This window comes from Tripterygium wilfordii, chromosome 22 (assembly GCF_013401445.1).
Source record: "Tripterygium wilfordii isolate XIE 37 chromosome 22, ASM1340144v1, whole genome shotgun sequence".
Lineage (NCBI taxonomy): Eukaryota > Viridiplantae > Streptophyta > Magnoliopsida > Celastrales > Celastraceae > Tripterygium > Tripterygium wilfordii.
The window spans coordinates 200,993-228,951 of record NC_052253.1 but is presented as its reverse complement, the minus strand read 5'-3'; the positions used below and the strand labels follow the sequence as shown (position 1 = coordinate 228,951).

General features: G+C 38.3%; 5 protein-coding genes and 1 pseudogene across 5 annotated transcripts; 2 read left to right on the top strand and 4 right to left on the bottom strand.

Annotated features, from left to right (window-relative positions):
• Positions 1-582: 582 nt before the first annotated feature.
• Positions 583-2,770, top strand: LOC119991081 (transmembrane protein 205-like). The gene is made up of 3 exons (XM_038837272.1): positions 583-887; positions 1,407-1,626; positions 2,368-2,770. The coding sequence occupies exons 1-3, from the start codon at positions 682-684 to the stop codon at positions 2,581-2,583; spliced, it is 642 nt and encodes a 213-aa protein (XP_038693200.1). The 5' UTR covers positions 583-681; the 3' UTR covers positions 2,584-2,770.
• Positions 2,771-4,575: 1,805 nt separating this feature from the next.
• LOC119991080 (phospholipase A1 PLIP2, chloroplastic-like) lies at positions 4,576-8,725 on the bottom strand. Its single transcript, XM_038837271.1, has 5 exons — positions 7,865-8,725; positions 6,581-7,081; positions 6,233-6,292; positions 5,597-6,013; positions 4,576-5,490 (listed from the first exon to the last, which is right to left on the bottom strand). The coding sequence occupies exons 1-5, from the start codon at positions 8,675-8,677 to the stop codon at positions 4,912-4,914; spliced, it is 2,370 nt and encodes a 789-aa protein (XP_038693199.1). The 5' UTR covers positions 8,678-8,725; the 3' UTR covers positions 4,576-4,911.
• A 1,942-nt stretch (positions 8,726-10,667) lies between these two features.
• Positions 10,668-14,792, bottom strand: LOC119991956 (annotated as a pseudogene).
• Positions 14,793-15,107: 315 nt separating this feature from the next.
• On the top strand, positions 15,108-19,766 carry LOC119990322 (protein disulfide-isomerase like 2-1-like). The gene is made up of 11 exons (XM_038836176.1): positions 15,108-15,379; positions 16,392-16,476; positions 16,618-16,715; positions 16,867-16,922; positions 17,278-17,395; positions 17,865-17,892; positions 18,010-18,101; positions 18,194-18,350; positions 18,433-18,557; positions 18,726-18,825; positions 19,375-19,766. The coding sequence occupies exons 1-11, from the start codon at positions 15,228-15,230 to the stop codon at positions 19,438-19,440; spliced, it is 1,077 nt and encodes a 358-aa protein (XP_038692104.1). The 5' UTR covers positions 15,108-15,227; the 3' UTR covers positions 19,441-19,766.
• A 2,005-nt stretch (positions 19,767-21,771) lies between these two features.
• LOC119991074 lies at positions 21,772-23,484 on the bottom strand. The gene has a single exon (XM_038837264.1). It carries the CDS (start codon positions 23,190-23,192, stop codon positions 22,002-22,004), a length of 1,191 nt encoding a protein of 396 aa, XP_038693192.1. The 5' UTR covers positions 23,193-23,484; the 3' UTR covers positions 21,772-22,001.
• Positions 23,485-24,977: 1,493 nt separating this feature from the next.
• LOC119992161 lies at positions 24,978-26,099 on the bottom strand. The gene has a single exon (XM_038838824.1). The coding sequence runs from the start codon at positions 25,996-25,998 to the stop codon at positions 25,555-25,557; it is 444 nt and encodes a 147-aa protein (XP_038694752.1). The 5' UTR covers positions 25,999-26,099; the 3' UTR covers positions 24,978-25,554.
• Positions 26,100-27,959: the final 1,860 nt, after the last annotated feature.

Below are 27,959 nucleotides of genomic sequence, written 5' to 3'. Positions count from 1 at the left end.
CTCAATCCAAACACACTCTTAGAGTGTGTTTGGATTCAAGGATTTGGAGGGGAGAGAAGAGAAGGGAAAGAGAGTTTCCTTCCAATTCCCTTGTTTGGATAGTTTATAAAAAATTGAGGGGAGGGATTTGAGGGGATTTGGGAGGAAGATTTCATTAAATTTTTGTCAAAATTCTTTCCTCCTAAAATGGAGTCATTTGGATGGAAGAGGTTACTAATTAAGTTACTTATAAGTTTAAAACCTATTTTACCCTTGGACATAACACTTAAACATAAAAAATAAGGATAAACTAGTAAATTAAACTACTTTTCTTTCATTTCTTTTTTTTTATCTATCCAAACATGAGAGAGGGAAATATATTTTCTCTTTCATTCTCTTCCCTTCCCTTCCCTTCCCCTCTCCTCCCCTCCCCTCAAATCCCTCAATCCAAACACACTCTTAGGATTTGAGCCTTTGAGGTCACCTCGGGCCAGATATACTGGTTTCTTGTTGTTTGGGCCTGGTCTCTTTTTTCTTTATTGGTAAGGCCCATATGGGCAGGGGCCTGTTATTAGCCGACTTTCCTGACAAAATTTCCCACGAGAATCACCGGGTCTGCACTCCAGTGGTTGGTGAGACTGCGACACAACATAACCGGAAGTATCAAGCGGAATCTGTGTGAAGGAGGTCAGAGAAATTGAGATGGGTTGGTTAACTCGATTTCTGGCAGCAGTGGCGTTCTTGGCCGTCGGCGTTATATTTTCACCAGAGACCTTTGGATCGAAACCGGATGGTCAAAAGTCATCGCATCTATCAACCTACCTGAAATTGGCTCATCTCCTCAGCTTCTCCACGGCTTTTGGTTCCGCTCTCTGGGTCACCTTCATCGGCGGTATCATCATGTTCAAGTAGGTGCTCCTATCTGTCTCGTTGCAAGTTTTGAGTCTGTTAATTTGAAGTTTGAAAATTTTGCAAGGAATTTGAAACTTAGGAAGTGAAGGTTTTTCGTATGTGTTTGGTTAGCTTGAAATTTTTAAAGAGCTTTAGAAAGAGGAAATTGGTTGACTCTCATGTGACTTTGGAGTTTCATGGAAATGGAAATTTAACAGAGCACAGAAGCTCGTAGCCTCTATCAGGGAAAGAAGTTATGCTTTCCTTTTTAAGTTGATGGCGTTACAATGCCCTATGTGTTTGATTGTCATAGATTTTGTTACCAACCATATACTACTGAAGCTGCTGTGAAATCGATAAATAGAAATTGTGTAATTTATTTGGAATATGGATATTAGGAATCTGCTTATGTGTTTGTTTGGTAATATCAGAATAAAGATTTCTTGATGTCAATATTTTATATTTTCTTAGCTGCCAACCAGTAATGGAGGGTATTTATTGATTATTAAGAACCTTCAATTTATGTGGAAATTTAGGAATCTACCAAGGCATCAGTTTGGTAATCTGCAAAGCAAGATGTTTCCTGCATATTTCTCGTTGGTGGGGGCTTGTGCAGCAATATCAGTGGCCTCATTTGGTTATTTGCACCCATGGGAGTCCGCATCAACGGTGGAGAAATACCAGCTCGGATTCTTGCTGTCTTCATTTGCTTTTAGTCTCACCAATTTATTCGTATTTACACCCATGACCATTGAGGTAAACTTCTAACAAGTATTTCAAGTAGATATATGTCTTTTTATCTATGGTCTATGCCATTATTCCTAGTTCCTTCTGCTTGTTATTCTCTTCATTACATGGAACTCAAATTTGAAATCTCGTATTATCTGGTTACTTTTTAAGAGTTTTTTTCTAGTGATTTATTTGGTTGCTCCTGATCCTGCCCACCACGGGAGCCTTGTGCGTGAGAGTTGTTTTATTTATTTGGTTGCTCAAGATATTGAAGAAATTTTTATGTCGCTCTCGTTTGAGGAAAATTAATTTACTGATAAATTAGCCAAAGGCTTGATCAAGTGCAGTTGAGTAAGCGTGTTGGTTCTTTAGGGACCACATAACTTCAATACTGACAGTTACTCTGCAAAGACTTGAAGAAAATGATAAGCTTAGGTTCTGAAACTAGCATTTGTTTTCTTTCCTCGACTAACAAACATATCCAGTTACTGTGGAAATGTTTTTCTTGTCGGTGCTGAAGTAAGTTCGAGGGTGAACATGGGACAAGAAATAAAGATAATGAAGCTATAATTAGTTTCAATTGAAGATAGGGCGAAGAAAATCAGAATTATGGAAAGATTCATAATGGTCGTTAATGAAATGACTATATTTGCAATTGGGAATCGTTGTTTTAGTTGTTGTTTGTCTATGCCAAAAATGATTGTTTTCAAAGTGTTTGTCTTTTTACTCCAGTTGTTTATTAGTTTTTGATTTGTTCTTGTGCTGTAGATGATGAAGCAAAGGCACAAGGTAGAGAGAGAACAGAATATTGGAGAAGAAGTTGGGTGGTCAAAGAACAGGGAAGCTGCAAAGGTTAATCCAAAGCTTGCTGCCATGAACAAGAAATTTGGTATGATACATGGATTGTCATCCCTTGCTAACATTATGTCCTTTGGAAGCCTTGCCATGCACTCATGGTACTTAGCTGGTAAGATGAATCTGTAATGTAAAACTTTGATGGGAAGTTTGTGTCATTACCACATTTAGAATAAATTAAGAAAGGACATTCTTGTTTCTCATCGATAAGTTGTTATCTTGGCCAATATATGTATGATTGAACAATATGTCAAAATAAAGAAATTGAGGAGATAGGCATGCACCTTCTCCTTTATAACTTCGAGGAGAGTTCTTGCGTTTTCGTTGCAAATGATATAATCATGTATTTTCTTTATAGCGTTTCTCATTTTTCATTCTGGGATGGTACAAGCATTCCCATTCTGAGTCATTGGAGTTGAAGTGGTTTTTCATTGTCTTCTTGGATACTGTTTTGAATCTTTGATTGAGAAATCGACTTTTATGAGAATAATTTTCTTTTATTTTTGTTCAACTCTATTGAAATGATTTGAGATTGTATGTACTGATTCGAGATGGTTGTCAACAGGAATTGGCCGTGTCTCCTAGATAGTTCTTTGGCATTCTAATTTCTAAGCACTGTTTCTTTGTAGAGTGGAATGCATATGCCTACATTCACTAGTTTATTCCACTGAAGTATCTAGGATTTCAAGTTCAAAACCAGAACTCCTGCAAATAGTGCTTGTTTTATAGAACTGCTTCATTGAGGTGGTATATAACTACCTGGCTCATCAATCTCCTCCTCTTTTTGCCGTGGTAGCTAGGCGCAGTTCTCACACCCAGTCAACCCAACTCATTAGTTTCCATGACCAACTTTCACTCTCCACACAAAGTGAAAATATTACAGACGTAGATGCCGAACAGACAGAAGTATGGCCAAAACATTGTAGGTTCCATATACTCATTCCTTATTTTTTACCAAATTTTCAATTTTGAATAATCTTCGAGGTGGGCGACAATTGCACGTGCCGAGTTGGTTGGTTGCTGGGAAAACCTTGTTTTCCAACCAAATTAATAAGATATAGCAAACGTCTCCCCTATGGCTCAGGTAAGGTAATTGCCGTCTTTGACTTGTTAAGAATAAGAAAGGAGGGCCCTGCCTTGGAGACTGGAGAGGTTTTCCCAATATAAAATATAGATAAATAAAAAATGCTAGTGTTCGCTTATATGGGTTATTCTATTTGGTTGAAACTTGAAATTGTTACAAAAGATGTTTTTTAGTGCAAGACCTCTGTTTTGTGTAGTTGACTAGTGATGGTGAACTCGTCCATCCCAAAAAGGTGGCCCCATAAGCATCTAATACTGGTGAGGTCCACTGCATCTGCCCTTTTTAAGCTACTAACTTTCAACCACATAGTCGGCCCTATAAAATTTGGCCTGTATATCCAGTGGCCTCTCACCATTTTCTACATTTTTCAAGCCTAATGCAAATACAATGAAGAAAATAAGATGTTCAAAAGGACTTTTGAGTTCATGCATGATCCACTTATAGACAGATCAGGCCTGACCGTTTGCTTTGTTGGACGGATAGGCTCCAGCCATTTTGGACTGGCGACGCCTAACTTGTCTCCACTCTCCAGTTGAGTTGAGGTTTTGCACTCCAATACAGGACCAAGACTTGCTCCTGTCACCTGTCTGTTTCATGTTGAAGTCCCACGTATGAATCAGCATGTGCTTCATATGGGACATCGTTTATCATCATCACGTAACCGAAATGGGGATGGAAATATCTCGTTAAGGGCTTTATTCTCCATCAAGAATAACCAAGGCAAGTTTGGGGGAGGTATCACATTCTCATTCCTTCCATGCCATTTCACGACTCTCATACCTATCCATCGATCCTCCCCAACATTGATGACATCTACTGTTTTTTTCGGCATTATTTATGAATGATGAAGAAATTAATGATGTGAAGAAGATATTTTCCTAGCCTACCAATGAAATTAATAACGTGTTTATTGCACCCACGCAAGAAACATCTAGATTTGGATCTTCGGTCAGATATAAGTAACCGAAATCAGACAAAACTAACAAGACATCATACTATATATATCCTCGTCCATAACTACTGTTACTCTGTCAAAATTAGAACTAAGAAACATCAAGAGTAAAATTAAACAGTATTAATGCAGGCTATAAAAGCATGATTGTAGATCATAGTAACATTCATAAAATTGCTACTAAATCTGATCTGATAACAGAGCACAAAGGACATGGGTTGTAATGTTGCATATCTATTGCAATCTGTGTTGTTTTTGGGACATATCATTGTAGCATTTCCAATCAAAATAAACAAGATATTGGAATGCATTTCTCAAACAAATGAATAAAGAATCATCTACCATGTTACCTGCCATGTGCTTCCACTCTGTACAGTATTACACCCCTAAGGTGCAATGATCCTGTCATATTTGATGATAGTCAACGAAAATTGAACAAGCTGTACGCTCCAAGAAGTAACAACCGTGTAGGGAGCAAGAGAACCACAAACAAATGCATGTGCTGAGATGCAATGAGCCTACTAAACCGTTTCAAGGACTGTTTTCCAGTCTGCAAGATGCCAGAGAATGTGAGTTGTTCTTGACCTACCCCAACGGAAGCCAAAGGTCTTCCCACAATGATACCAGCATTTACGCCACGTGGTGCAACAAGTGGCCACCAAGCTTTACGACGATGCTCTCTTTTGGCCTTCCTGATGTGGTTAAGCTCTTGTCGAATCACATTCCGAACAGATTTTAAGTACGAGTTCATGTCATGGTCTCTTTGAATGCAGCCTTCAGAACCATATGCAGATCGATCACTTAGGATCTCAAGTGGGTGCGGTGAGTTTAAGAAGCTCATTTGAGCAGCTCGGAGCTGTTTCTCAGCATCGGTGCTGTCAGACAATGGGCAACTAAAAAAATATAGGCCACTGCCAGAAGGAAGTAGATCATGGTGAGGCGAGAATTTCTCATCTGGTTGTAGAATAAGAAGCTCCCCCATTGGCGCATAGAGAAGTTTCTGTAGAAAAAGAAAACACATTCATATAGGCAATAAGTTAAAAATCAACAAATAAACCACCACATCAAATACATTTCTGACACTTTGAATAGTTGAAGGAACTTACCTGATTATTGAGACAAGGATGATTACGAAAGTTTCCATTCACGGCCTTCAGAATTTCAGCAACATGATTCGGGTAATTGCAAGAGAAAGCCCGAGGCACTATATCTCTGTGCATTGTGATTGCACGAACATGACTTCGGGGAAGTCCAAGTTTGAGAAGAAGACGGTCACCTCCACACATGATGGACGGAGCACCAAATGTAATTACAGGAAGTAATGACGAAGCTGGCACTTCACCTCGTATAAGCAACATGAGATTCACAAGCAGTGACAAGCTTCCGCCAAGAGAATGCCCAGTGAAACGGAAAGTCGCATGCTTGCCATGAAGTTTCCGATGGGCTTGAACTTCAGGCAACATTTGCTCATAGATTCCTTTCGCAGCTTCATAAATCCCCCTATGAACAAGTACATCCAGTCCCTAGATCAAATAAGAAGCATCGGATTTTATATCATTGAAGTTATACACAATTACACATTACTCTAATACCACAATAACTGGCCGCAAAAGAGAAAATTTTTGCCCTAATGCAGGAAGAAATTCACTTTTCCAAACATAGTGCAGTTTTTGAATCCAACATTCACAAGCAGCATCAAGCAAAAAGAGAGTTATTAAACTGTGAAAGATAATGTGGCATACCTCAAAAGGAATCGGTTCAAAAAATAGATTTGCTTGCCAGGATGCCAGTGTCTCAGACCCCTGCATATCAGATAGTGTGACATGACTTTCACAAAAAAAAAACCCAATATGAAGAGAAGAGAAAATAACTAATCAAATGACATAAGTATAACCCACTTATCAGATATTAGCAGTACATTCTTCACAGACTTAGATTGTCTAAAAATGTCAAATCAAAATCCGAGATGTACCAGTACTTCTGTTAGGTATATAAACTTGCTTGGTAAAAAATACAACACACTCCACTACTACATCAAGATAACAATAAATTGCAGAGAAAAACTGAATGCGTTAATTGATTTTCTATACCTGAATCACGAAGAATCTTGTGCAAGTCTCAACATCATCACATATGAACCACTCACAGGGCGAAGATCGCGTTGACTTCAAATCATCTGCAACAGCTTGTTTCAGTTCCTCCTTCGCAGCAACAACAGCTGTTACAGAATCAGTGGTTGCCCTTAAAGAAGCAACATCAGAGTTCATCATACTAATGCCATCACCACTTCTGCTGCCTCCTCCAGAAGATTTTTCACTGGCCTCAGGTTTTGAAGGTTTGAATGGAAGGATGCTCTTTGTATGAGAATGAAGATAGGAAGCAGCAGAGGCCGCTATCTGATAGGCAGCAGAAGCACTAATTCGATAGCCCTCATTCTTTTGCTCCTTGCTTTCTTCCTCATCCTTCAGGTTCCTTTCGGGTTCTTGACTTTCAGCTGACAACTCGGTTTTCTCAGTTTTCATTGCCAATTCTCTCTTCTCTATCGATGAAGTTACCAAATGCAAGCCACGATGCTTGAGAAGACTTTCAGGCTGAATGACAAAAAACAAAGGAGAAAAACCACTTATGTTGAGATATATAGAGCACATATTGCTACAATTTACAGGTCACGACACATTCCCTAATCTGATTATGGAATGAAACTTGAGAATGATTTAAGTCTTGAAATAGGACAGGGATAACCAAATGATTAAAAAAGCTATGGTGAGTGGATAAGTATTCAAAATATAAAATACTTTTTGTAACAGGTCAGCTTCAAAAATACAGTTTCAATGAAGTTTTCAATTGGATCCTACAAATGTCTTCCTACATCGATGTGCAGAAAGTCAGAAGCAAAAGGCATGAAGGGGCATCAAAGTTCCAAAAGCACAATTATAATTCTCATGGTTGAAGATCTTTTTTCCATCAAAATTCCAGGCCAGAATCAACAATCAAGAAAAAGAAAGTTGATCAGAAGTTTCAGGGGAAAATTTGTGCAGCTGCCACCAAATTTTATTTTCACAATAAAGGAAGGAAAACCGATGAAAGTTTGGAAATCAAAGGAAAAAAATGAACACCACCTATTCAAAATTTCAAACACCAAAACCCTCGTCCTGATCCGGTTCCTTCAGTAGCAATACCTCCATTTCTTACAACTATTTCAGGACCTCAGGTTCAGAATCGAATTACAGCAATCAAAGGCAACAATATCCAAACGAATCACACCAAAAACCCCTCAATTGTAACATTTTTCGTTATGAATAAATCAATACTAGAAAAAACGTTGGGGTGGGGGAAGCCCTAGCTGATCAAAATGAGAGCTGAGTTCCGGGTACCTTGATTTTGGATATGGAGTAAGCCAAGTTTCCCAGATACGACATTTGCGCATAAAGCTTCGCCTCCGCCAATGAAACCCTCCTTAGCAACCTTGAAAACGAATCCCTATCGAATTCGACCTCCTTGTTGTCACCATCGTCTCCATCATCAACTCTGCAAACATCACACTCTTCCTCTTCCTCCTCCTCGACGTGATCGCCGCCGCCGCCGCCCTCCTTCTTCATCTCCTCAACAAGATCACGAACTCCAACCTCACCCTGTTCCTTAACCTTCCACAGGGACCTCACATGCAAAATCTTCAACACCCAGTTCCCATCCTCCCCACTCTTCTCCACAGCACGTCTCGACTCCTTTTCCTCTACCAACACGGCATCGCCTAGGGCAATCCCGTTGTACCTCTTACCACCTCCACCACCTCCTCCTGGCCAGAGAGATCTAAGCGGATACCGGAATGAGAACCTCGACGATTCCGATTTTTGAGTCGGCGCCGCCACCGTAGATTTGTCGGCCGTCGACCTCCCCACTGCACTTATCTGAGTCGCATTTGTCCGTAAATCAATTGTCCCACCGACAGGGATCGTGGACGCCATCCCGTGAATTCCCGTTTTCAAGCACAATCCATCCATCCTTTCCTTCCCTTCCTCCCTCTTACTCGAACAATGAAGAAATAGTTTATTGATTGTTTGCGTAAATTTCCGGTGTCGGAGAATCTCTAGCAATTGGAGTTCCCGGCGCGTTGAACGGGCAATTGAACGTCTTTCGTACTTCGCGTTCTTTTCCGTTTGCTTATAAAGGCGGACGTGAGGGAGCATTAAAGGGAAATTGCAAGGAAACAAGGTTTGGCATGCAATTTGTTAGCAACCAAACGGGTCACCAACTTTTCATTTCACTTATAATTACCCCTTTTAATTTGCCAACGTCCAAAAGTTGATCACCTTGCAAGGGAAGTCCATGTAAAGAATTACTCATCCATTAAATCGTGGATTCGAATCCTACCCTCCTCAAACTCTGTTAAAATAAAAAAAAGGTTTAATCACCTTAGGTCATCCACAGCAGATACTCTAAATAGAAACTCTAAATTTACAGTAAAAGTACACTTTTCACATATTTACAGTTTCTCTAACAGTATCATCACTCAACAGATACTCTAAATCATACTCTAAATCATTTAAATATTCATTTATATTATCAATTTTTATTATTTAAACTGAAGTCTTTTTACATTTAAATCAATTAACATAATAATAAATCAATTGATATTTATATATTCCAAAAATTAAATATATATTGACAACTAATATTCGACAAATTAACAAATTTGGAATTATAATTGATAAAAGCCAACCGAAGACCACGTCATGCACATAGAACCCTCTATTTTAACTTTAAAAAAAAAAAAAAGCCAGAGAGTTCGCCACTGAGAGGTTCAGAAAATGAGAGAACAAGAAAAGAAAAAAAAACAAAAAAGAGACAAAATAAATGGATATTTTAATCAAAATATTATATCCAGTATTGAACAGTGAAACAAGATATCTACCGTTTCACTGTTCATATATGCAGTTTTAGAGTATCTCGTTCAGTATCTGTTGGAGCATGATTTTTTGTCAAAAACTGGAAATGGTACTCTAAATTCACAGTATATACTATTTTACAGTAACTGCTGGAGGTGCCCTTACTCCTACCAAATTTTTTATATTTTTTTAACAACGGTGTCGTCTGATCTAAGTGGGTAATTCTCATGTGTGCTACGCGGGTTGCACACCCGTTTTTACTTTGGTAGAAAGCGCGTGGGGATGGGTATTAGGCGGGGGACCATCACACAGCCTGACTTGCAGCAGTAGTTTCAAATATTTCGGGAATATCTGACTGGCGCCACGTCAGAGGTTGCAGATCAACTATAAACACATGCAAATGACGTGTCCGTAAAGAGATCTGTTCTCCTTTCTCCACTTTTTTCCCCCTAGCAATTGGCTTCTGTAATGTCAATCCTTACGCGCCAGCATTTGCTTTTATATATCCTACACGCTCGATCTTGCCAACACCTGGCATTATACAATCTCACCGCAATACTTTTTTATCTCATTTTTTTCGATATTTTCCTCAACAGATTTTTAACGAAATAATTATGTATTTATATAAATTATACTCGAAAATGGTAAGTATACCAGTGTTTTTTACCCTAATTATCCAAAGTGTTGTCCATATGAAATCCTGATCTCGCATGATTCATATGAAAATCTATGTGTCCATTTCAACATTTTTCAAAGTTAAGACAAAAAAAAAATATTAGAATCCATAAAACTATTGAAATCTCACAACTATTTGTATGCACAAATTCATTTAAATCCTTAAAGTTGGTGTGGTTTGTAAATATACCACTCAATCTTTCAATACTTGGAATGAATTTTTGTATTTGTGGATGTTTGCTTCAACTCTCAAGTTTCAACAATTAACATTTTTGGTTAATCGTCTTCAATTTGAAAAGATTTAAGACTCAAATTTAACATATTAAGAATAAAACTTAATTTTAGACCGAATTGGCATACAAGATAACTTAAAAGGATGATACGATGATACTTACAAGAAACATGTTTTGTCCCTCAATTTCTCTTATCCCATTTTAACCACCACCATGTGACATACGTGATATTCATTGATTAATGAACACAAATGTAGAGTATAAACATCCAACATTTCAAATGAATAAATGTTAAAATGGGGGTTTGAAAACTAAAGTGATATTGAAAATATTATGAATATTTATTTTTCCCTTGTAAAATACTAAAATTTAATACCTTCATTTTGTCCTCTTTCGCCTTTTAGTTCATTCTCCACCAATTTCATCATATAAATGTTTTACACGGACTTTATTCACGAATACAATAAATTTTACAATTTAAGAACATTTTGTCTCTTTCTAACTTCATTCTTCTGAGAACTTAAAAAGGAAGTCCCAACACGCCTATAAAAAAACCTAACCAAAGATAGAATTGTACATATATCTACAAAAATAATGCAAAAAGGGCATGCATAGCACAACACGAACCGCAATATATCCCAGCTACTCCTTTTCTTTTCTGTTTTTTTTAGTGACAAATGAACCATCTAACAACCCATCATACCATTTGGACAGTTAAGTGGGCGTAAACCTCGGGCTATCAGAATAATCCGTTCCATGCCAGCGACAAGTAAGACTGGGCTGAAGCCTATGCGGGTGAATATCTCAAACTATTCCGTTAATAAATCAGACATAGTATTCCAGGGAAAAAGAAAGTCTAGTACTCTCTCTAGCAAAGAACTTCTTTAATCTTTGCCTTCTGCGACTCTGTTAGTGATGTCGGGCATAGAACCTCAAAGGTGACATACAGATCTCCTTTCTTATTGCTAAAATGAAGTGGCATGCCTTCCCCTTTGAACTTTCTCACTTCCTTTGGCTTGGTAATTCCCTGGGCAATGAATATAGCCATCATTTCTTATTTGTTCTATTTAGCACTCATTTATTCATCACATCAAATAGAACAAATTGAAGGGGGCTCCAAAGAGCATAACATACTCATGCTTACCTACCTTTGTGCCAATATCCACTAAATGCTCATCAACGTGTTTGATAGTCTTCTCAAAACCAACAAGAGCTTGAACCTGACAAATAAATATGTTAGGAAATTAGAACTCCATATAAAAGACCGACCCTTCCTTCGAGATATGCATGATTACTTACTAGGGTAATGGTGATAGTCGTGTGCAAGTCATTGCCTTCCCTTCTGAAGGTGTCATGGGGCACGGACTGAATGCGGAACTGCAAAATATCGTGAGAGTTAATGCCTGCACAAGTTCAATATGCAGGGAAAATCACAGAACTAGTGCCAAAAGACTGACCCTCAGATCGCCTGGCTGTCCATCTACTATAGGCTCACCATCATCATAGAACACCACCTCCTGTAACGTGCACAGAATTATCATTCTTAAGGCTGAAAAGGAAAAGAATGACATAAGGTGCAGATTCTAGCAATGGGAGAATGACATTGAGAATCTTATAAGGTAGCAGCATTTCGTCTTTGGCATCAAACAGGTATACAAAGAGTGTAAAGTTAGACGGGCCGCCATTCTGCAAGGGTGTTATGAAGCCCGAGATTTCCATCAAGAAAGCTGTTATAAATATAAAAAACTTCAATATGCATCTTACCTGCTCATCTTGCATCCCCTTCTCAATATCAACTGTGAGAAAGTATCCCTCCCTTACATATTTGACATTTTGGCATTCCTGGCAAACCTGCAAGTATCTAATAGTAAAGAAACCAACTATTAGCATTACAAGACATAGCAGTCGGTACACAAGAACAGAACTAAATTATGCTCAGCTCATAAAACATGCTGTTGCTATTGCTTTCAAGAAAGTAACGAAAGTATAGAATTCATCATCATAACTATCTCCATAAAACCTTTTACTGTAAAATCATTTGAGCCATTAAATCACCTGTTCAGTGATCTGTTGGAACATCCCAGGACCAATTTGTCGGTGATGGATCTCATTTCAGCAATTGCAGCTTCTCTTCCCAGGGGAGGGCTTTATGACGTTTTTCTCCCTCCAAACCTAGAAGTCACATATAAAATACCATATTAATGAACAACCTAACGAGTTTATCGTTCTCTAATTTACACACCAAGTTACAAAGACGCAAAACAAACAGCAATAATTCAAATGGCAATCCTGCCCCATAAGTGTGGAGAAATAGAAAAACCTAATAGCCAAAACACAAAGCAGAATGCGCATACAGAACTTCAAACAATATAGGCTACAACCAGTTTTAGCCTATTAACTGATACAACCAAATAATCCAGACTCTAAATAGCGAACAAATATGAATATTGTATTACAAAACTAACATTTGGTTTTTGGTACTGGAATTCACTTAAATATCCATAGAGTATAGACAAATGGACACCTTCATTGTACCTCCCATGTATAGATCTTTCAATGTTGCATCTAGGTCAACAATTACACCATTGCCCTTTGCAGTTCTCTCCTCCTCCCTTCCATAGAACCCCCACCGAAGAACCTACGAAAACGAAAATCCAGCATTTTGTTAGCTAAGCATACAGGTAAATCGTAAGTTTCAGAAAAAGAGACACTATCACCAATTTCATTTTTGGTTGCATTTCATATTTACTAATAACAAAAAGTATACACCAACTTAAAATAATGGATTGGGTTCGTAGTAAGTAAGTCACAACAAGGTAGGGGAGTAAGTAGCAAATGGTAATACCACTTCCTATGATGTCATTTAGGCAAAATCATCTATTAGGTAATAAATCATATGCCTGCCAGCATAGAAATAAAGGGAATCAAATGCAAACAAATCCTACTTGTGTAATGAAGATATTCACACAAATAGAGAATCCACAATAGTAGATCTAACTAATTTTTCCCATGGATTCACGTCGCCGCCCTCAAAACATGTGAATAATGCTTTGACGGTGATCATGAATCACAACATCTACAAAAATGGAACATCAACGACTGAATATCTTGATAGAAAAAATGTTCCAGACAATACCTTAACACGCTATTCTCCACCCAAAATGGCAATGAAAGCTTGGGATATGTGGCTGTTGGCAGAGTCAGTGGAAAAGGAACTTACACTTGAAAGTTTGATCGTGGAGAAGAGGGTCAGGCTGGTCGTAATTCCTTTATCCCGTTTAGAAGAGATATTAATGGTTTGTCAAAGGATAAAAATCTCAATAATGTTATTCCATTCTTTTGTAAATGTTGGCCAAAGACTCTTCTCATTGATAGATTCAAGTCACTTCTAGTTGGTAAACAACACACGTATACAATGCCCCAACAGTGGGCAAAGTCGGAGACATGCGAGATGTATGCATACCTTACCCCACATAATATGTTATGTGGAGGTTGTAAAAGGGTAGCACCCATTAGGTGCCTTCTTTTCGTTTCTTTAACAATTCAGAAAAGCTACCACTGCATAGTTATAGGAATAGGACCTCTATATGCAAACAAACAGGAAGAAAAGTTTCAAACTGCATCTACAATAGCATGAAACTCAACCTTCCAGATGCTAAGATAAATTAGAACACTCAGGCTAAAGAAAAAACTTCAAAAAGAAAGATTTATTCCTCCAATCATCAACAGGAAAGTCCATATACCCAACAGCCTTGCAAGACAACAAAAAATACATCACCAAATTTCACTATCCTAATAACTTACGGAGAAAATATATCGTTAATGTTCATTCCTCCTCCACCTCTGCCACCACTTGAAGCATGCTGCTTCAGCCCCTCTTCCCCATACCTATCGTAGATACTCCTCTTCTTGCCATCCGATAACACCTCATATGCTAGAAACATGAATCAACCAGTCAATGAACAACTCAACTATTAAAATTACAATAAAAAAAAAAGCGAAAAGATTAAGGAAAATAGTACTACCATTGTTTATTTCGGAAATTTTCTTGTTAGACTCTTCATTCCCCGGGTTCTTGTCAGGATGGTACTTCAATGCAAGTTTTCTATAAACTCTCTTGATCTGCTTGTCCGAGGCACCCTTTGGCACATGCAATATATCATAATAGCTCTTTCTGCACCAATTTTCCACAAATAAACGAGCACATATACGCATAAATGTACGCATTACAATTGAAATAGTACATATACAACATACCCTGCCAAGACGGTAAGAGCGTATAATAGAGCGCATAAGAAGAAACAGAACTTCGCTCTTCGATGCGCCATAGAGAAGCAGAGTTGGATCTCTCCTATCCGCTATAAATCTAGGGTTGCCGATAATCAGTATGTAGGGAAAATTGGGAGATGTAATGTTTCCGACGGCCAAAGTGTGAGAGATCACTGATAATTTCTCTGCCATCTCAGCTTCCTCTCTGGTTCTCTCTCCCGGGTGTGTATCCGACTCGGCCTTGCGCGGGGAGTGTTAAAAATTTGGGTGGGTTTCAGCCTGTACCGGCCCAACATTAAATTGGGTCTTCAGTCTGGCCCAAAACTAGGAAACGAAAATGAAATATAAATCACAAGGAAAATCGTTGATCTTCGGCTTAAAGCCTGCCTCTCACAGGGTGCCATATCATCAAACCAATTTGATCAGAGCCGAACATCATTTAAGGAGCAGGAAAAATGGATTACTCGTGTCGCAGGGGAACCTATGACAACACAGTCAACCAATCATATTCTGACAAATCACTAAGATGATGGGTATGCTAGTGAAGGTCTCCTTACTCGATATTTTCCCGCACGAGAGTCCTACCGGCCTCCACAAAACCGGCGTGAGCTCACAAAATCAATACCAGACGGGAGAGTGAAACCGAAGAAAGACTGAAACTCTGAAAGCAAGCAATGGCGAAATCTCAGATCTGGCTGGCATTTGCTTTGACGGTTCTGTTGGCTGCATCAGTTTTGGCTGACGAAGTCGTTGTGCTCACGGAAGCTAACTTCGACAAGGAAGTGGGTCAAGATAGAGGAGCTCTTGTCGAGTTCTACGCTCCTTGGTGATTTATCTCCTTCACTCTAACCTTCACAATTTGTATCAGTTTATTCCATATCTAGTTTCTTCGTTTATTAGTAATAGTTTGAAAGTTAAAGGCATGTTCTATACTTGCTGATTCTGATGATGTGCTTTATACGGATCATTGTATTTGTTAGTGGCTGTTCTTTGATAGGGTTTTGTTTAACGGAATCTAGATTTAGATGATCTCGTAAATTTAATCGTACTTAAAAAAAAGGTAAATAAATTCTATGCACAAGGCCGCGTAGTGAGTGGGGTCAGGATATGCAGGATCTTCCCTGGCCTTACCCCAACAACACTCGTACACAAGACTTCCATAGTGTGGCAGATCTTACCCCACATAATACGTGGAGAGGTTATTTTCAAGAATTGAACTTGTGAGCTTTAGGTTGCACCACTGCAACTCTACCATTGGGCCACATGTTCACTTGTTGAGAACATTTATCAATTTATGAGAAAGAATTAGCAAAAGTTTCTGCAGAAAATTGATGATATCGAAAAGCGTATCAAGTTGTTGTAAAATGTAACTACAAGACATTTTCTGAGATGGAGAAGCAACTTACAATTACCAATTTTTGGTAACTTTTTATTTAATATGAATCAAACTTAGAGCACTTGACTAACAAATAATTAGATGCAGTGAGATGGTTGCAGATTATTTTTCTCAATTGAGTCTTGCAACTGATTTTGTGAGTTCCTAAAAGTGGTTTCTGCAGATATTTCCAGAAACCAGTTTTTCTGCATGAATTGTGAGAAGTTTTTGAAATATAAATTTAGTATGTAAATACATTAATTATAAGCCATGAGTTCCAATTTGTGGTTTCTAATTAACCAAACGAACTTCCATATCTTGATGGGAGAGAATGTGTTTTTTGCAAGTTTTCATTGGGTCATCGCAAAATTTCCTTTTGGATATTTCCAGTAGGCAGGTTTTCTTCACAAAATTAGTTCATGGAAGTTACTGACCTGCATTTATATTATGTTTTATATGACAGGTGTGGCCATTGTAAAAAACTTGCTCCAGAGTATGAGAAGCTAGGCGCAAGCTTTAAGAAGGCTAAGTCTGTTTTAGTTGGGAAGGTTAGTTGTGAACTATTGACATTGATTGGCACTGTGTGCATCTACATGCTGCTAATGTACTTTACCTTAAATTTCTCAGATTATATTCTGTTCTTGTCAAGTTTAAAGCTAGCTAATACTGCTTGAACTCATGTGTTGTAGGTGGACTGTGATGAGCATAAGAGCTTATGCAGCAAATATGGAGTGAGTGGATACCCCACACTTCAATGGTTTCCTAAGGGAACTCTGGAGCCCAAAAAGTATGGCTAATTTTTCTTATTTAAACTCAGTTTTCTAATCTATGATGTTCTTAATAAGCTGAAGACATCATTTGTTTTAGTACCATTTAGGTCATTTTATCCAAGCATGCGCAAAACTCTTGATGCATGTATTATCTTTTTATACTAATAGGTATGAAGGGCCACGCACTGCAGAAGCCCTTGCCGAGTTCGTGAATAGTGAAGGAGGTAATAAATTTATGTGTTTCCTTATACCAACATGTGGAAACTTCATCTTAATATTGACTTTGGAATAGCCTGCATTCGTGAGTATGGAGGACAGTGGTATGTCATTACTCATTATAAAGCAGTAAAGCACACTCCTCCCTTCTGATGTTGTGTTTGATCCACTCTCCCTTCTTCTGATGATATTCTTATTAGGCTATAACTTGCTGTATCCTGAAAGGTCTCAAAGTGTTAAACTAGCATGTCTCTCTGAAAAATGTCATGTAGAAGTGTAGAACTTATCCTATTTTTTTCATTGCACTTAAATTTGATTGCTACTGCAAATAATATGCATAATACTTTGATTAAATTTTTTCAGGAACCAGTGTGAAGATTGCTACTGTACCGTCTGATGTAGTGGTACTCTCGGGTGATAACTTTAATGAGGTGGTCCTGGATGAGAGCAAGGATGTTTTGGTAGAGTTTTATGCACCATGGTAGGCAGTAGGCACTCTCTCTTCTTTATGACTGATAATATGAATTGTTTGAAGTTTGACTTTTGTAACTACTATTCGTCCGTGGGTGATTGCTAGTTTGTGGGGTTACTTTACGAGGGTGACCTAAATGTGGCCCCTTGGAGAGGCTCTATTTCTCAACAGACTGATCGTTTTTTTTTTGTGTGGTTTTATACCTATTTACATAGTTGAGATAGTATTGGATCTAGATCTTTTGGAACCTAGACAATCACTTTTGGTTTGTGCATTATCATCTTGGGCTCTTGGCATAGTCCTTCTGTTCAATAAAACTTATTTACCATCCATTGTACAAAAAAGAAAATACAAAAAGGAGAGAGAGAAAGAAACAGAAAATCAGAGAGATGTCTTGTGTTCATTCATGTATTTTATGCTTATCCTTTCTTCTCATTTGTGTTCCTCTGTTAACAAATTTTGGATTGCATTTTCCCAGGTGCGGCCATTGCAAAAATCTTGCTCCTGTAAGTACCACAACCATTCTTTTTTTCATTGTGGCACATTCATAATTTTAAATTTTTTGGCTTGAAAAGATTTTGACCCTGCCTTGTCTGTAAACGCCTCTTTTTCTTTCTCTTTAGACTTATGAAAAGGTGGCTTCAGCATTTAAGTTGGAAAAAGATGTAGTGATTGCCAACCTTGATGCAGACAAACACAAGGATCTTGGAGAAAAGTATGTTCAGACTTGCTCATAACTACAGATGATTGATTCTCAATTTTATGGAACTGTGAAAACAATGTTTGAGGCTAATGATTTCAATGCAGGTATGGAGTTAGTGGATTTCCTACATTGAAATTCTTTCCTAAGAGCAACAAAGCTGGTGAAGATTACGAGGGCGGCAGAGATTTAGACGACTTTGTCTCTTTCATCAATGAAAAGTGCGGCACCAGTAGGGATAGCAAAGGACAACTCACTTCAAAGGTGACCAACTCAGTGAAAATGGTAGACACTTTCTGATAATGTTTGCTTTGATCTTTGATTTTCTGCTAAATTTTGTCTATAGGCTGGCAACGTTGCAAGTTTAGATGACTTGGTTAAAGAGTTCATATCTGCTGGGGATGAAGAGAAGAAGACTGTTTTCACCCGGATAGAAGAAGAAGTTGAGAAGCTCAAGGATTCCACCGCTAGGTATCCAGTAGTTGTAACTGTTTGATAATTTAACTCATTGGGTCTTGAGAGTTAAACTGAATAGTTGGTATTGGGCATTTTATGTTTCTCTCTCCTTTGCAACCAATACTAAGCTATTGTGTGATCCTAGAAATAAGTATCTTTCGATTCTTCGCCTGTTCTCTGAAGGTATGGAAAGATTTACCTAAAAGCTGCTAAAAGCACTTTGGAGAAAGGCACAGACTATCCAAAGAAGGAGATTGAGCGGCTCCAACGCATACTTGAGAAGGTAAAGTTTATAAATTTTTATTCTAAATTGGGCTATTCCTGATGTTTCCTTTACTTTTTTTCTATTATTTATTCTGGTTACTTGGTAAGAAGTCCTTAGTTCTTACCCTGAGCCTTGGCAAATCCTGGCATCTAGAGTCCTGAGGATCTTTAATTGTACATAGGCAGGCTTGGGAGTTGAAGTAGGTGTCTAGTATAGTCCTAGGCCGGATTCAACCTTTAGGGGATGATGATAGTCAATATTGAAGTTCAGCCCATCTCTGCTTTGATCTCCTCTAGTACTTTCTTTTTTTTGGATAATTCAACTGTGTGTTCTTTTGTGTTGATCTCTAATGTGTCTTATGATCATCCAAAGAGTTAACTGTCTTCAACATTTGGATCGTGGGTTTTATACCCTGCAGCAATGTGAGAACAATCTACTAGTAGATGAAAACTATATAGATATGCAAACAGTAATAATGACTTCAAAGAGTTATTTGTGTCGTTCAAGTACTTTGGGCAGTGGGAAAGGTACTTTGGCCATTTACTACCTTTTTTATTATTATTGCAGTCAATCAGCCCTGCAAAAGCAGATGAATTCACCCTCAAGAAGAATATCCTGTCGGCATTCATCTAATGGAACGGCTTGCAGCATGTCTTGGCTGAGTGTGGGGCTGCAATCTAGTTTCCGGCAGACCGGTTTCTTGCACCATTTCCAGTGATAGCAGGGGCTCTTGTAGCCGAACATGGTTGCCCTGGTCAATGAAGCGTATATTCATTCAGCAATTGAGATTTTCCACCTGAGTAACTATCTCTGTACTCTTATTGACACCAACAGAACTTCAATTTTGTAATAAAACGTACTAGCTGAGCACCTTAGACCTTATATTCGGATTCGCGATCTTGGCTTTTGGTTGATAACATTTCTTGGAAAAAGTTTGCTTCTTGTTGTGTTGCATCATACATAAACATGGGCATGATTTTGGGCTTCTGCTTATCAGTGATCCGATGTGATCCACAACAGAATCACAAGTCACAAGACTGCCACTGGTCCAACTTTGCGAGCCCCACTCTAGATTTACCTGGGCCCAATTTGGTCCAACCTAGATCGGATGGAGACATAATTGATGGGCTTGCTAAGAGCGAATTAGCAAGATTGCCTGGCCTGATGATAAATTAATGGGTCATTCAGGCCCAAAATATGTTTGTATGAGAGGCCCAATCTATAAGGGCCTATGGCTAATACATGAATGTGGTTCTTCCTTCGGCCCAAATTTCTGGGGTCTGCCACACGTTGAAGGTGGGTTGATCTGTCGACTATTAATGGAGTAATGAGGCCTTGTAGGGACTTTGGCCTGAATATAGGTGATCAAGGACTTAATAGGCCTCTCTAGTCCCATTCTCATGACTTATGAGCCTGATAGGCCCAATTATAAATGGGTCCAGCTCTCTAGTCCCATTCCATTCTCATGAGCCTGATAGGCCCAGTTATAAATGGTCCATGAGAAATAATTTTGATTGGCCTGCGGCGAACATAACAAAACCTCGGCCAGGTCCAATTCAAATATGTGGGCTGCTATCCCTCCGAACTGAATGTATTAACTGGTGCTCCAAAAATTTATTGTTTGAGCTCAGAGAAGACAGAAATCAAAATCTAAAATTAAAAAAAAAGCTCCCGAACCAGATTTCTTTAGCTAGCACTCTGCATAGGTGTGACATTTTCAGAAAGGCCGAAAAAACTAATGTTTCCATCTCGAGATCATTACTGTTGAGCAAACCTTAACCGGAAACTCGGTCCATAAATCCCCGTCATTGCCAGATCTACCGGAGAATAATGACCCAAGAATAACAGTACATGATTGCATCTAATGTTCGTATACAGAGGGCCACCTTGGACTCTTGCAGTACTCACAGGAACACCCCATACCAAGTCACCAACCAAATGCTTCAAATACGCTAGCATTTCCTGCGCTGTTTTTTTCCCTCTTCTTTTCGTTGACTACATTTAGCTTCGAAATCTCTCCATTGATACAACCAGTCTAGTCCTTACACAAAGATACACCAACATATTCTGCAATATGAATCCTTTTATATGATAACATATTACCATAAAAAGTGTTGAGACATACCGGGAGTAGGACTAGGCGGGTCATGATCTCACATCACTAGGTGATGTACAAAAATGAGAAAATCCCAATAATAACTATCCCAAAAGCATCCCAGATATTCATTCATTTGATGTGGTTTTCAATGGATCATTCGCTATGATGTCACCACACACAACCAATGAGTGTCACACACTATTGAGATACTTGTGGGATTATAATTGTTGGAATCCCTAACATTGTTGGGTGATGTAACGAGAGTGATTTATATGAGACTCTGAGTTGCTACAAATAACTGATCATCCACATGACTACAAAGTTCTAGATTTATTCTTCCCATGAAGCATCCACATGACACTCATTTTAATAGAAACTACCCATGTAATAAAGTACTTTGAAAATATAAAAAGCCTGTGTAAATGAGCTGAATTACGATAGATCTCACATGGTCCATTGGCAAGCCCCACTCTCTTATGAGTTATGCCACCAACCCAATCAATGAAACAAGGCAGAAAATTATTGATAAGAAACGCCCAAAAAGTCACATACAGAGTCTTTGAAGCTTTCAATGATGGGTCCGACCTCACACCTAACCTGGTCATGTGGGACTCTTACCAGGTTACAACCTGACACTAGGCGATAATTGAGCCCTAAAAGCCCTACCACATAGTCCCACAGATTGTTGTTCATTATACGGAACACATGTTATTTTGCCCACTAACCCATGTTTTATTAGGATCTTAACCACCAATTATACAGCCAAATTTTCATAAATAACCGACTGACATTTCATATGTATTGTATTCACCAAACGACATGCATGGGAAGGTCAAAAGAAAGAAGACAAAACCAACAAAAAAAAATAAAATACAGATAGATCAATTCTCGGATTAGCTGAAGCATGAGATGAAGAATAAAAACATCACCATTCACCAATGGTCAGTGATTTCCCCAATACAGCTTATAGCTACTATACATATTACACTAAGCCACCTCAGATTAACACAACACAGACAATGATGTGGCAATAAACGATAATTTAATTATAGGAACCCAAAGCTATACACAAAACTTGAAGACGACGTACGGATGTCTACTTGGAAGAAACTCGGTTCAACGACCTGGCTAGTCCGTTAAGTGCACCATAACCCTTCGAACTGAATCCTAAGCAACCAAATAGTCCATGTCTGTACGGCAAGTACGTCCTCTTCTTCATCTCCTCTGCCTGAGCTCTGTTCGTTGTGTAATGCAGCTCGTGAGGCGACAGAGGAACCCGCCGTCTTGATACACCGTTCGTCGGCTTAGTAGACGACGATTTCTTGCTTGACACTTGCTCGTTTCGCTTATGTTTCTGTTGAGGAGTCTGCGTCGTTTCTGTTGCGGTAGAAGAGGATAGAGGACGAGGCCTTTCTGTTTTAGAGAGAAACAGCGAAGGCAAAGAGACTTTCTTATCCTTTGAAGGAGAGAATGAAATGGAGGACCAGAACTTCTCCTTCCCGTTCCCTCTCCCTTCGCTTTTGCTTCTGTACAGAAGATCCTTCAGGAATATCCATTTCTTTGAGTTCCTACCAGAAGATGAAGACCTCGAAGAGGAGGCAGAAACAGACGGCGTTGTTTCACACGACACCGTTTCAGTTTGCTTGACTTCAAAATCCTTAAATTCCAGAATGCTCTCACTCTCCTCCAGCTCTTCACTGCAATCTCCTTCGCGCCACTGAAACGCTGCCGTCCGAAGAGGAGATAGAGATCTGGCCTTCCTGTGAAGAGATCTGCTCCGTAGTTTCAAATCTCTTCCTCTCTCGACCGGCTGTTGTCGCTTATTGTACTGCTCGCTGATGTCATCCTCATCACAGTCCAGATCTAGCAGTGGAGCTAAATTTTGCGGCCTCTGCAAGTGAGAAGAGAGCTTCATGGGCCTGATCTGTCCGTTCAAGAACAACTCATCAGCCGAGCTCATAGATCCAACGGCAACAAAACCACCTCCGGAGAACCGAGAGGTAAACTCAAACTCGGAAGAGGTGTCAGACTGAAGCGACAAATACGTGGAGTTGGAGTGAGGACACGTGGCAGAAGGAGCGGAACAAAGCACGAAATGCATGGGGCTTGCCGGTGCACTGAAGAAATATCCACCGCCGTTGCTTGGTTCCCTGCCGGGGCTGGAGGGAGCACTGACGTAGGGAGTGGAGCATGTCGAGTCGAGATCCTCGCTAAAACGAGGCGTTTCAGTGAGGTCGCCATTGGAGACGTTGCCGTTTCCAGGGTTTGGTGAAAGGAGAAGAACCATTGTGTTTTATGAAAGAGAATGTGAAAAGGCTGGGAGAGAACTAAACGGGATTTTCGCTTGTGCCACACGCAATAATGGTGCAGAGAGAAAGAGCGCTCTGAGCGAGGAGAATGCACATTCACAGTCGAGTTTACCTTGCGCAGGCAGTTTTGCTCTGCTGTTGCTTTAGAAAAAATTGGAATAATAATTTTTGTTTATAACGTCGATGGGCTAGTCTGTCATCTTCTGATAATGTTTTTGGAAATTCCTCTTATGCCCCTTTGAGGTTTTGTTGCATCACAGTATTTTTCATGTATTATTAATAAATTTGGAGACGTCAAAAAATGGATTCCGAATTGGACAGTAACAGGAGTTTAAGAAGTATTTATATGTCCAGATCTTAATTTTAATTGGATTTCAAACGTAATTAATATACAAAACTCTGATTTGTTTAAATTCAAATTGTTTGATTTGTTCAAATGTCATTCTTTTTTTGTGATATAATATTGGATGACATTAATATACTTTTTTCTCCTTAAAATGAAATTACTATTAACAGAAACAATCCATGCAACTTTAAAATAAAAATATAAAACAAATAGTCATGTAGTTTTAAATACAACATAAATTAATAATGACACGACATTAAAATTGAGAATAAAACAAAATTATAATATATTTAAGGGAAAATTAAGGATAAGTTCATTCGTGGAAAGTTTTGTTCAGATAAGGATACTCTTAAAAGTCTTATTCCATAAAATCCATATATTTTGAATTAATATTTCAAGAATGACAAAAAATCAAAATATATGATTTTATTGTCTAAAATACCCTTATCTTCATCCTCAAACATGATAGATGCCTCCTGCACATGACTCTCTTTGACCTCCACCGGAAGCTTTGTCTTCGCTGTCGGAAGCTTCGTCATATTGGATGATATTAATATACTTTTTTCTCCTTAAAATGAAATTACTATTAACGGAAACAATCCATGTAACTTTAAAATAAAAATATAAAACAAATAGTCTTGTAGTTTTAAATACAACATAAATTAATAATGACACAACATTAAAATTGAGAATAAAAGAAAATTGTAACAAATTAATAACATTAAATAATTTTAAATTTAAAATCAACTGATCCCGTACAATCAACATATGGCATTTATCAATCTCCATATGATTTGAAGAATTATGAGACATCAATTATATCTTTTAAATTCGAGTCTATCGATGTTTAAACCGAATAAAATTTTTATGTTTGTATTTGACAAATTTATTTTAATCCAAACCGAGCAAATTTCATCTATCATTCATTCGGACTGGACCAAGTTTTGGGGGCAATAATGTGATTTAAAAGACTTTTGCAGTCGTACATTTTCGTCTCGTCCATTTGCATGTGATGTCAGCAATAAGGTCAGTGATCAGACGCTTCAGTGAAGAAGTGATGGCGCACGTGCCTTGTCTCCCTCGTTTCCCGTTGTATGTTAGTAAATAAATTAACTTTTAAGAGTAATTGAATTGGGCTCCAAACAATGTACCCCTAATGGATTGGACTATCTCACCAAGTAAACCAACCCTAAAGAGGCCCAATAAACCTCAAAATTGGACTGGGACTATGATCAATGGTGGGCCAGCCCGATTCCATGGGCCTAAAAAAGTTGATTGTAAAAGGGTTGGACTAACCAAGATTGAGCCATTCATTCACTTGCCAGTAGTGTAGCCACACAACAGCTTAGGCAGAGCTGCTTCTATAGATTTCACAGAGTTCTGAGTTTTCTGACAAATGATAAAGACTTTACAATGTGTGTTTTGCGTAAACCTCACTTTGCTTTACTCTCTCAATTCTCAACGTTCTTGTGGAATAGTTAAGAGTCCAATCAATTGGGGGTGAATAGAAAAGAAAAAAAAGAAACTAGTTATACCGTTGTGGACACTCTCTGTCTATCTACAATCTGATTCAACACATCTTTCATACTTGGTTTCGCAGATGCTCGCTATCTCTTCTGATCAATCGTCAAAGTTTGATGGTTCACCTACCATGAGACTTTTCCGCTTCTAAAGCTGAAATAATTTATATCGCTAGTGTTGGTTGGTCCTTTGTCAACATCTCACCTCTCTCTCCTCTATGTTTTCATCCAACCTTACCATTTCTCACTACTTGAACATCTATCTATGTGAAATCATGCTAGCTATGGGGTGACACTAAACCTAGATCATTTTGTATTTATAAGAATTTGCAGATACTAGTCAAACTCATAGAGAGCTTCTGGTATTTATTAAAAAAAAAAAAAAAAAAAGCCGCAATGCCTCGATCTATACAAAATCATCAATCAAAAACTCCATAATCAACTTGTTCTTGTAGTACTCCTTGGAGACAAAATCTATCTCTGCGTCCTCATTTGCTCGTAAAACTGAGCAATAAACTTCTCTGCCCTCACATCAATCCCTTCTTCTTCTTCTTCTTCTTCTTCATTCTTAATTATATCTCCACATGTCTCATACTCATTATAATCATATTCATTATACTCGTAGCCTCCATCATCACCGTTGAAATCATAACTCTCAAAATCAACTTGTGGAGATATGCAAGACATGAGAAACCGCATTGACGCAGAACGGTGCGTTTTGAGATGGAAAATGGGTGTCTTGTCAAAAGAGAGCTCGCGCTCTTGATAGAAAATCTGGCCTCTCGATGTATCTGCGTGGCCTAAATTCTTAAAATACTTGGGCACAAGGCGTAGCACGCCACCTTTTCTTGCCCACAACAATGCCAAACGTACCACGTCCCATGCTCTTTGCCCCACATCACCACTTTTCTTCCCCATTTGGAATATCGAGGGTTTGTATTTGTGATTGCTTGCAAGAGAATAAGAAGAAGAAGAAGAAGAAGAAGAAGAAGAAGTTGGTTTTTGATGAGAAGTTGAGAACCTTTTCATGGGCTTATGATGAAATGATAGGTGGAGTTACTGTGTATTTATATGTGAGAATTAGTTGTTGGGTTGATGCGCGTTGTGTTCTTAGAGCATCTGCATCAGTTTCTCTTAACAGATTCCCTAAAATACAGACAAAATGTCACTTTCCCCTATTTTACAGATTCTCTATCCAATCAACACTGCATCAGATTACCTATCATATTCTCTATTGCATTAAAATAATATTTATTTCTCTTTCCTTTATTTATTCTATTCATATAAATTACTTCTATTTAAAATAATAAATTAATTACATTTAAAACAATATATTAATTAAAATAATAAATTAATGTTATTAAAAATTAGAGAAAAAAATTGAGGAGAGAGAAAGAAGAGAGAGAAAAAGTGAGGAGAGACAGAGGAGAGAGAAAGAAATGAGTGATGAGAGAGAAAGAAGAGAGAGAAAGAAAGGAGTGAGGAGAGAGAGAGGAGAGAGTGAGGAGTGAGAAAGAGGAGAGAGAGAAAAAGTGAGGAGAGAGAAAGGAGTCAAAATCTGAGGAGATGAGAGAGAAAGAAGAGAGGGACAGAAATGAGTGAGGAGAGAGAGAAAAAGTGAGGAGAGAGAAAGAGATGAGTGAGGAGAGAGAAAGAGTGAGGAGAGAGAGAGGAGTGAGAAAGAGTGGAGTGAAGAGAGAGAGGAGGGAAAAAATGAGGAGAGAGGAGAGAGGAGAAAGTAAAGTAGTAAAAAATGTTATTTTATGTTTAGGGAAGTGAATAGTGGTTCTCTAGATGTAGGGAACTACTGTTCATATTCTGTAAAATAGGGAACCTCTAGGTAATCTGATGCAGAGCTCTATTTTGACAAAATCTCTATAATCTTTCCCTATTTTACAGACAGATTCATGTTTAGGTAATCTGATGTGGATGCTCTTATAAAATGGGTAATATTGTGGGCGGTGGGAGCCTCGTGGGGGACACGGCTATACGCGGGTTAATAATACAACCTGCAGGGTCTTTGTTGTTTCCCAATTTAGCCTGCTATGTTGGTTTTATTACTGAATTAGACTACTCAAATTGAAAATATCAGCTGCCCGATGAAGGTCGTTATGGTCATGTAGAAAATTTGAGCAAATGATTGGAAAGAAAGGGGAGGGCCCGCAACCTCTAACATGAAATCAACACTCGGTTTCTGTTTGGTGTGGTTGGTTCCGTTTATGTTTTGTTTAACTTTCTTATTACGAAATATAATTCCCTTAATATTTTAAAAAGGTTAGGGGCTTTAATTAGCACGACACTCTGAGATAGTTTAGATAATTATCTCTCTGAATTTATTAGGGTGTAAGGAATATCGTTCGAGCTTGAAAGTTCAATTATAATCTGACCTAACTATTTCTAAGTGGTTTATATTGGGTATTGGCCTAACTAATATATCAGATGGATTTGCGCGTGTATAGTGTATAGTCTAACCCGAGTTTACGTTTATTTGAGTGTCCAAATAGTATACCTGTTGAGTTATTCTTGGTTTAAAAAAGAGAGGTTTTAATTAGAACAAGTAAATGATTGCGTTTTAAGTTCTTAAAAGTTCCAATTAAAGTTGGAAGAATACGAAGCTGGCTCAATCATTCGATGTCATTCTTTTTTTCGTAATTGGTTTTGATTATTCTAATAAAGAGGAGAGACTTCTTGTAGTATTCTAAGAAATGACAAACTTAGTGTTATTGATTACCTAGCAAATATGGCAGAAGACTTGATACCCGACCTGCTAGATTTGGTCAATGCAAATGCTTAGAGAGAATCAAATAATGCTGCATTGAATGACTTGCATGCCACTCAGATTTATGACTCTTTTTATTCTCTTTTTTTTCAAGGATTAA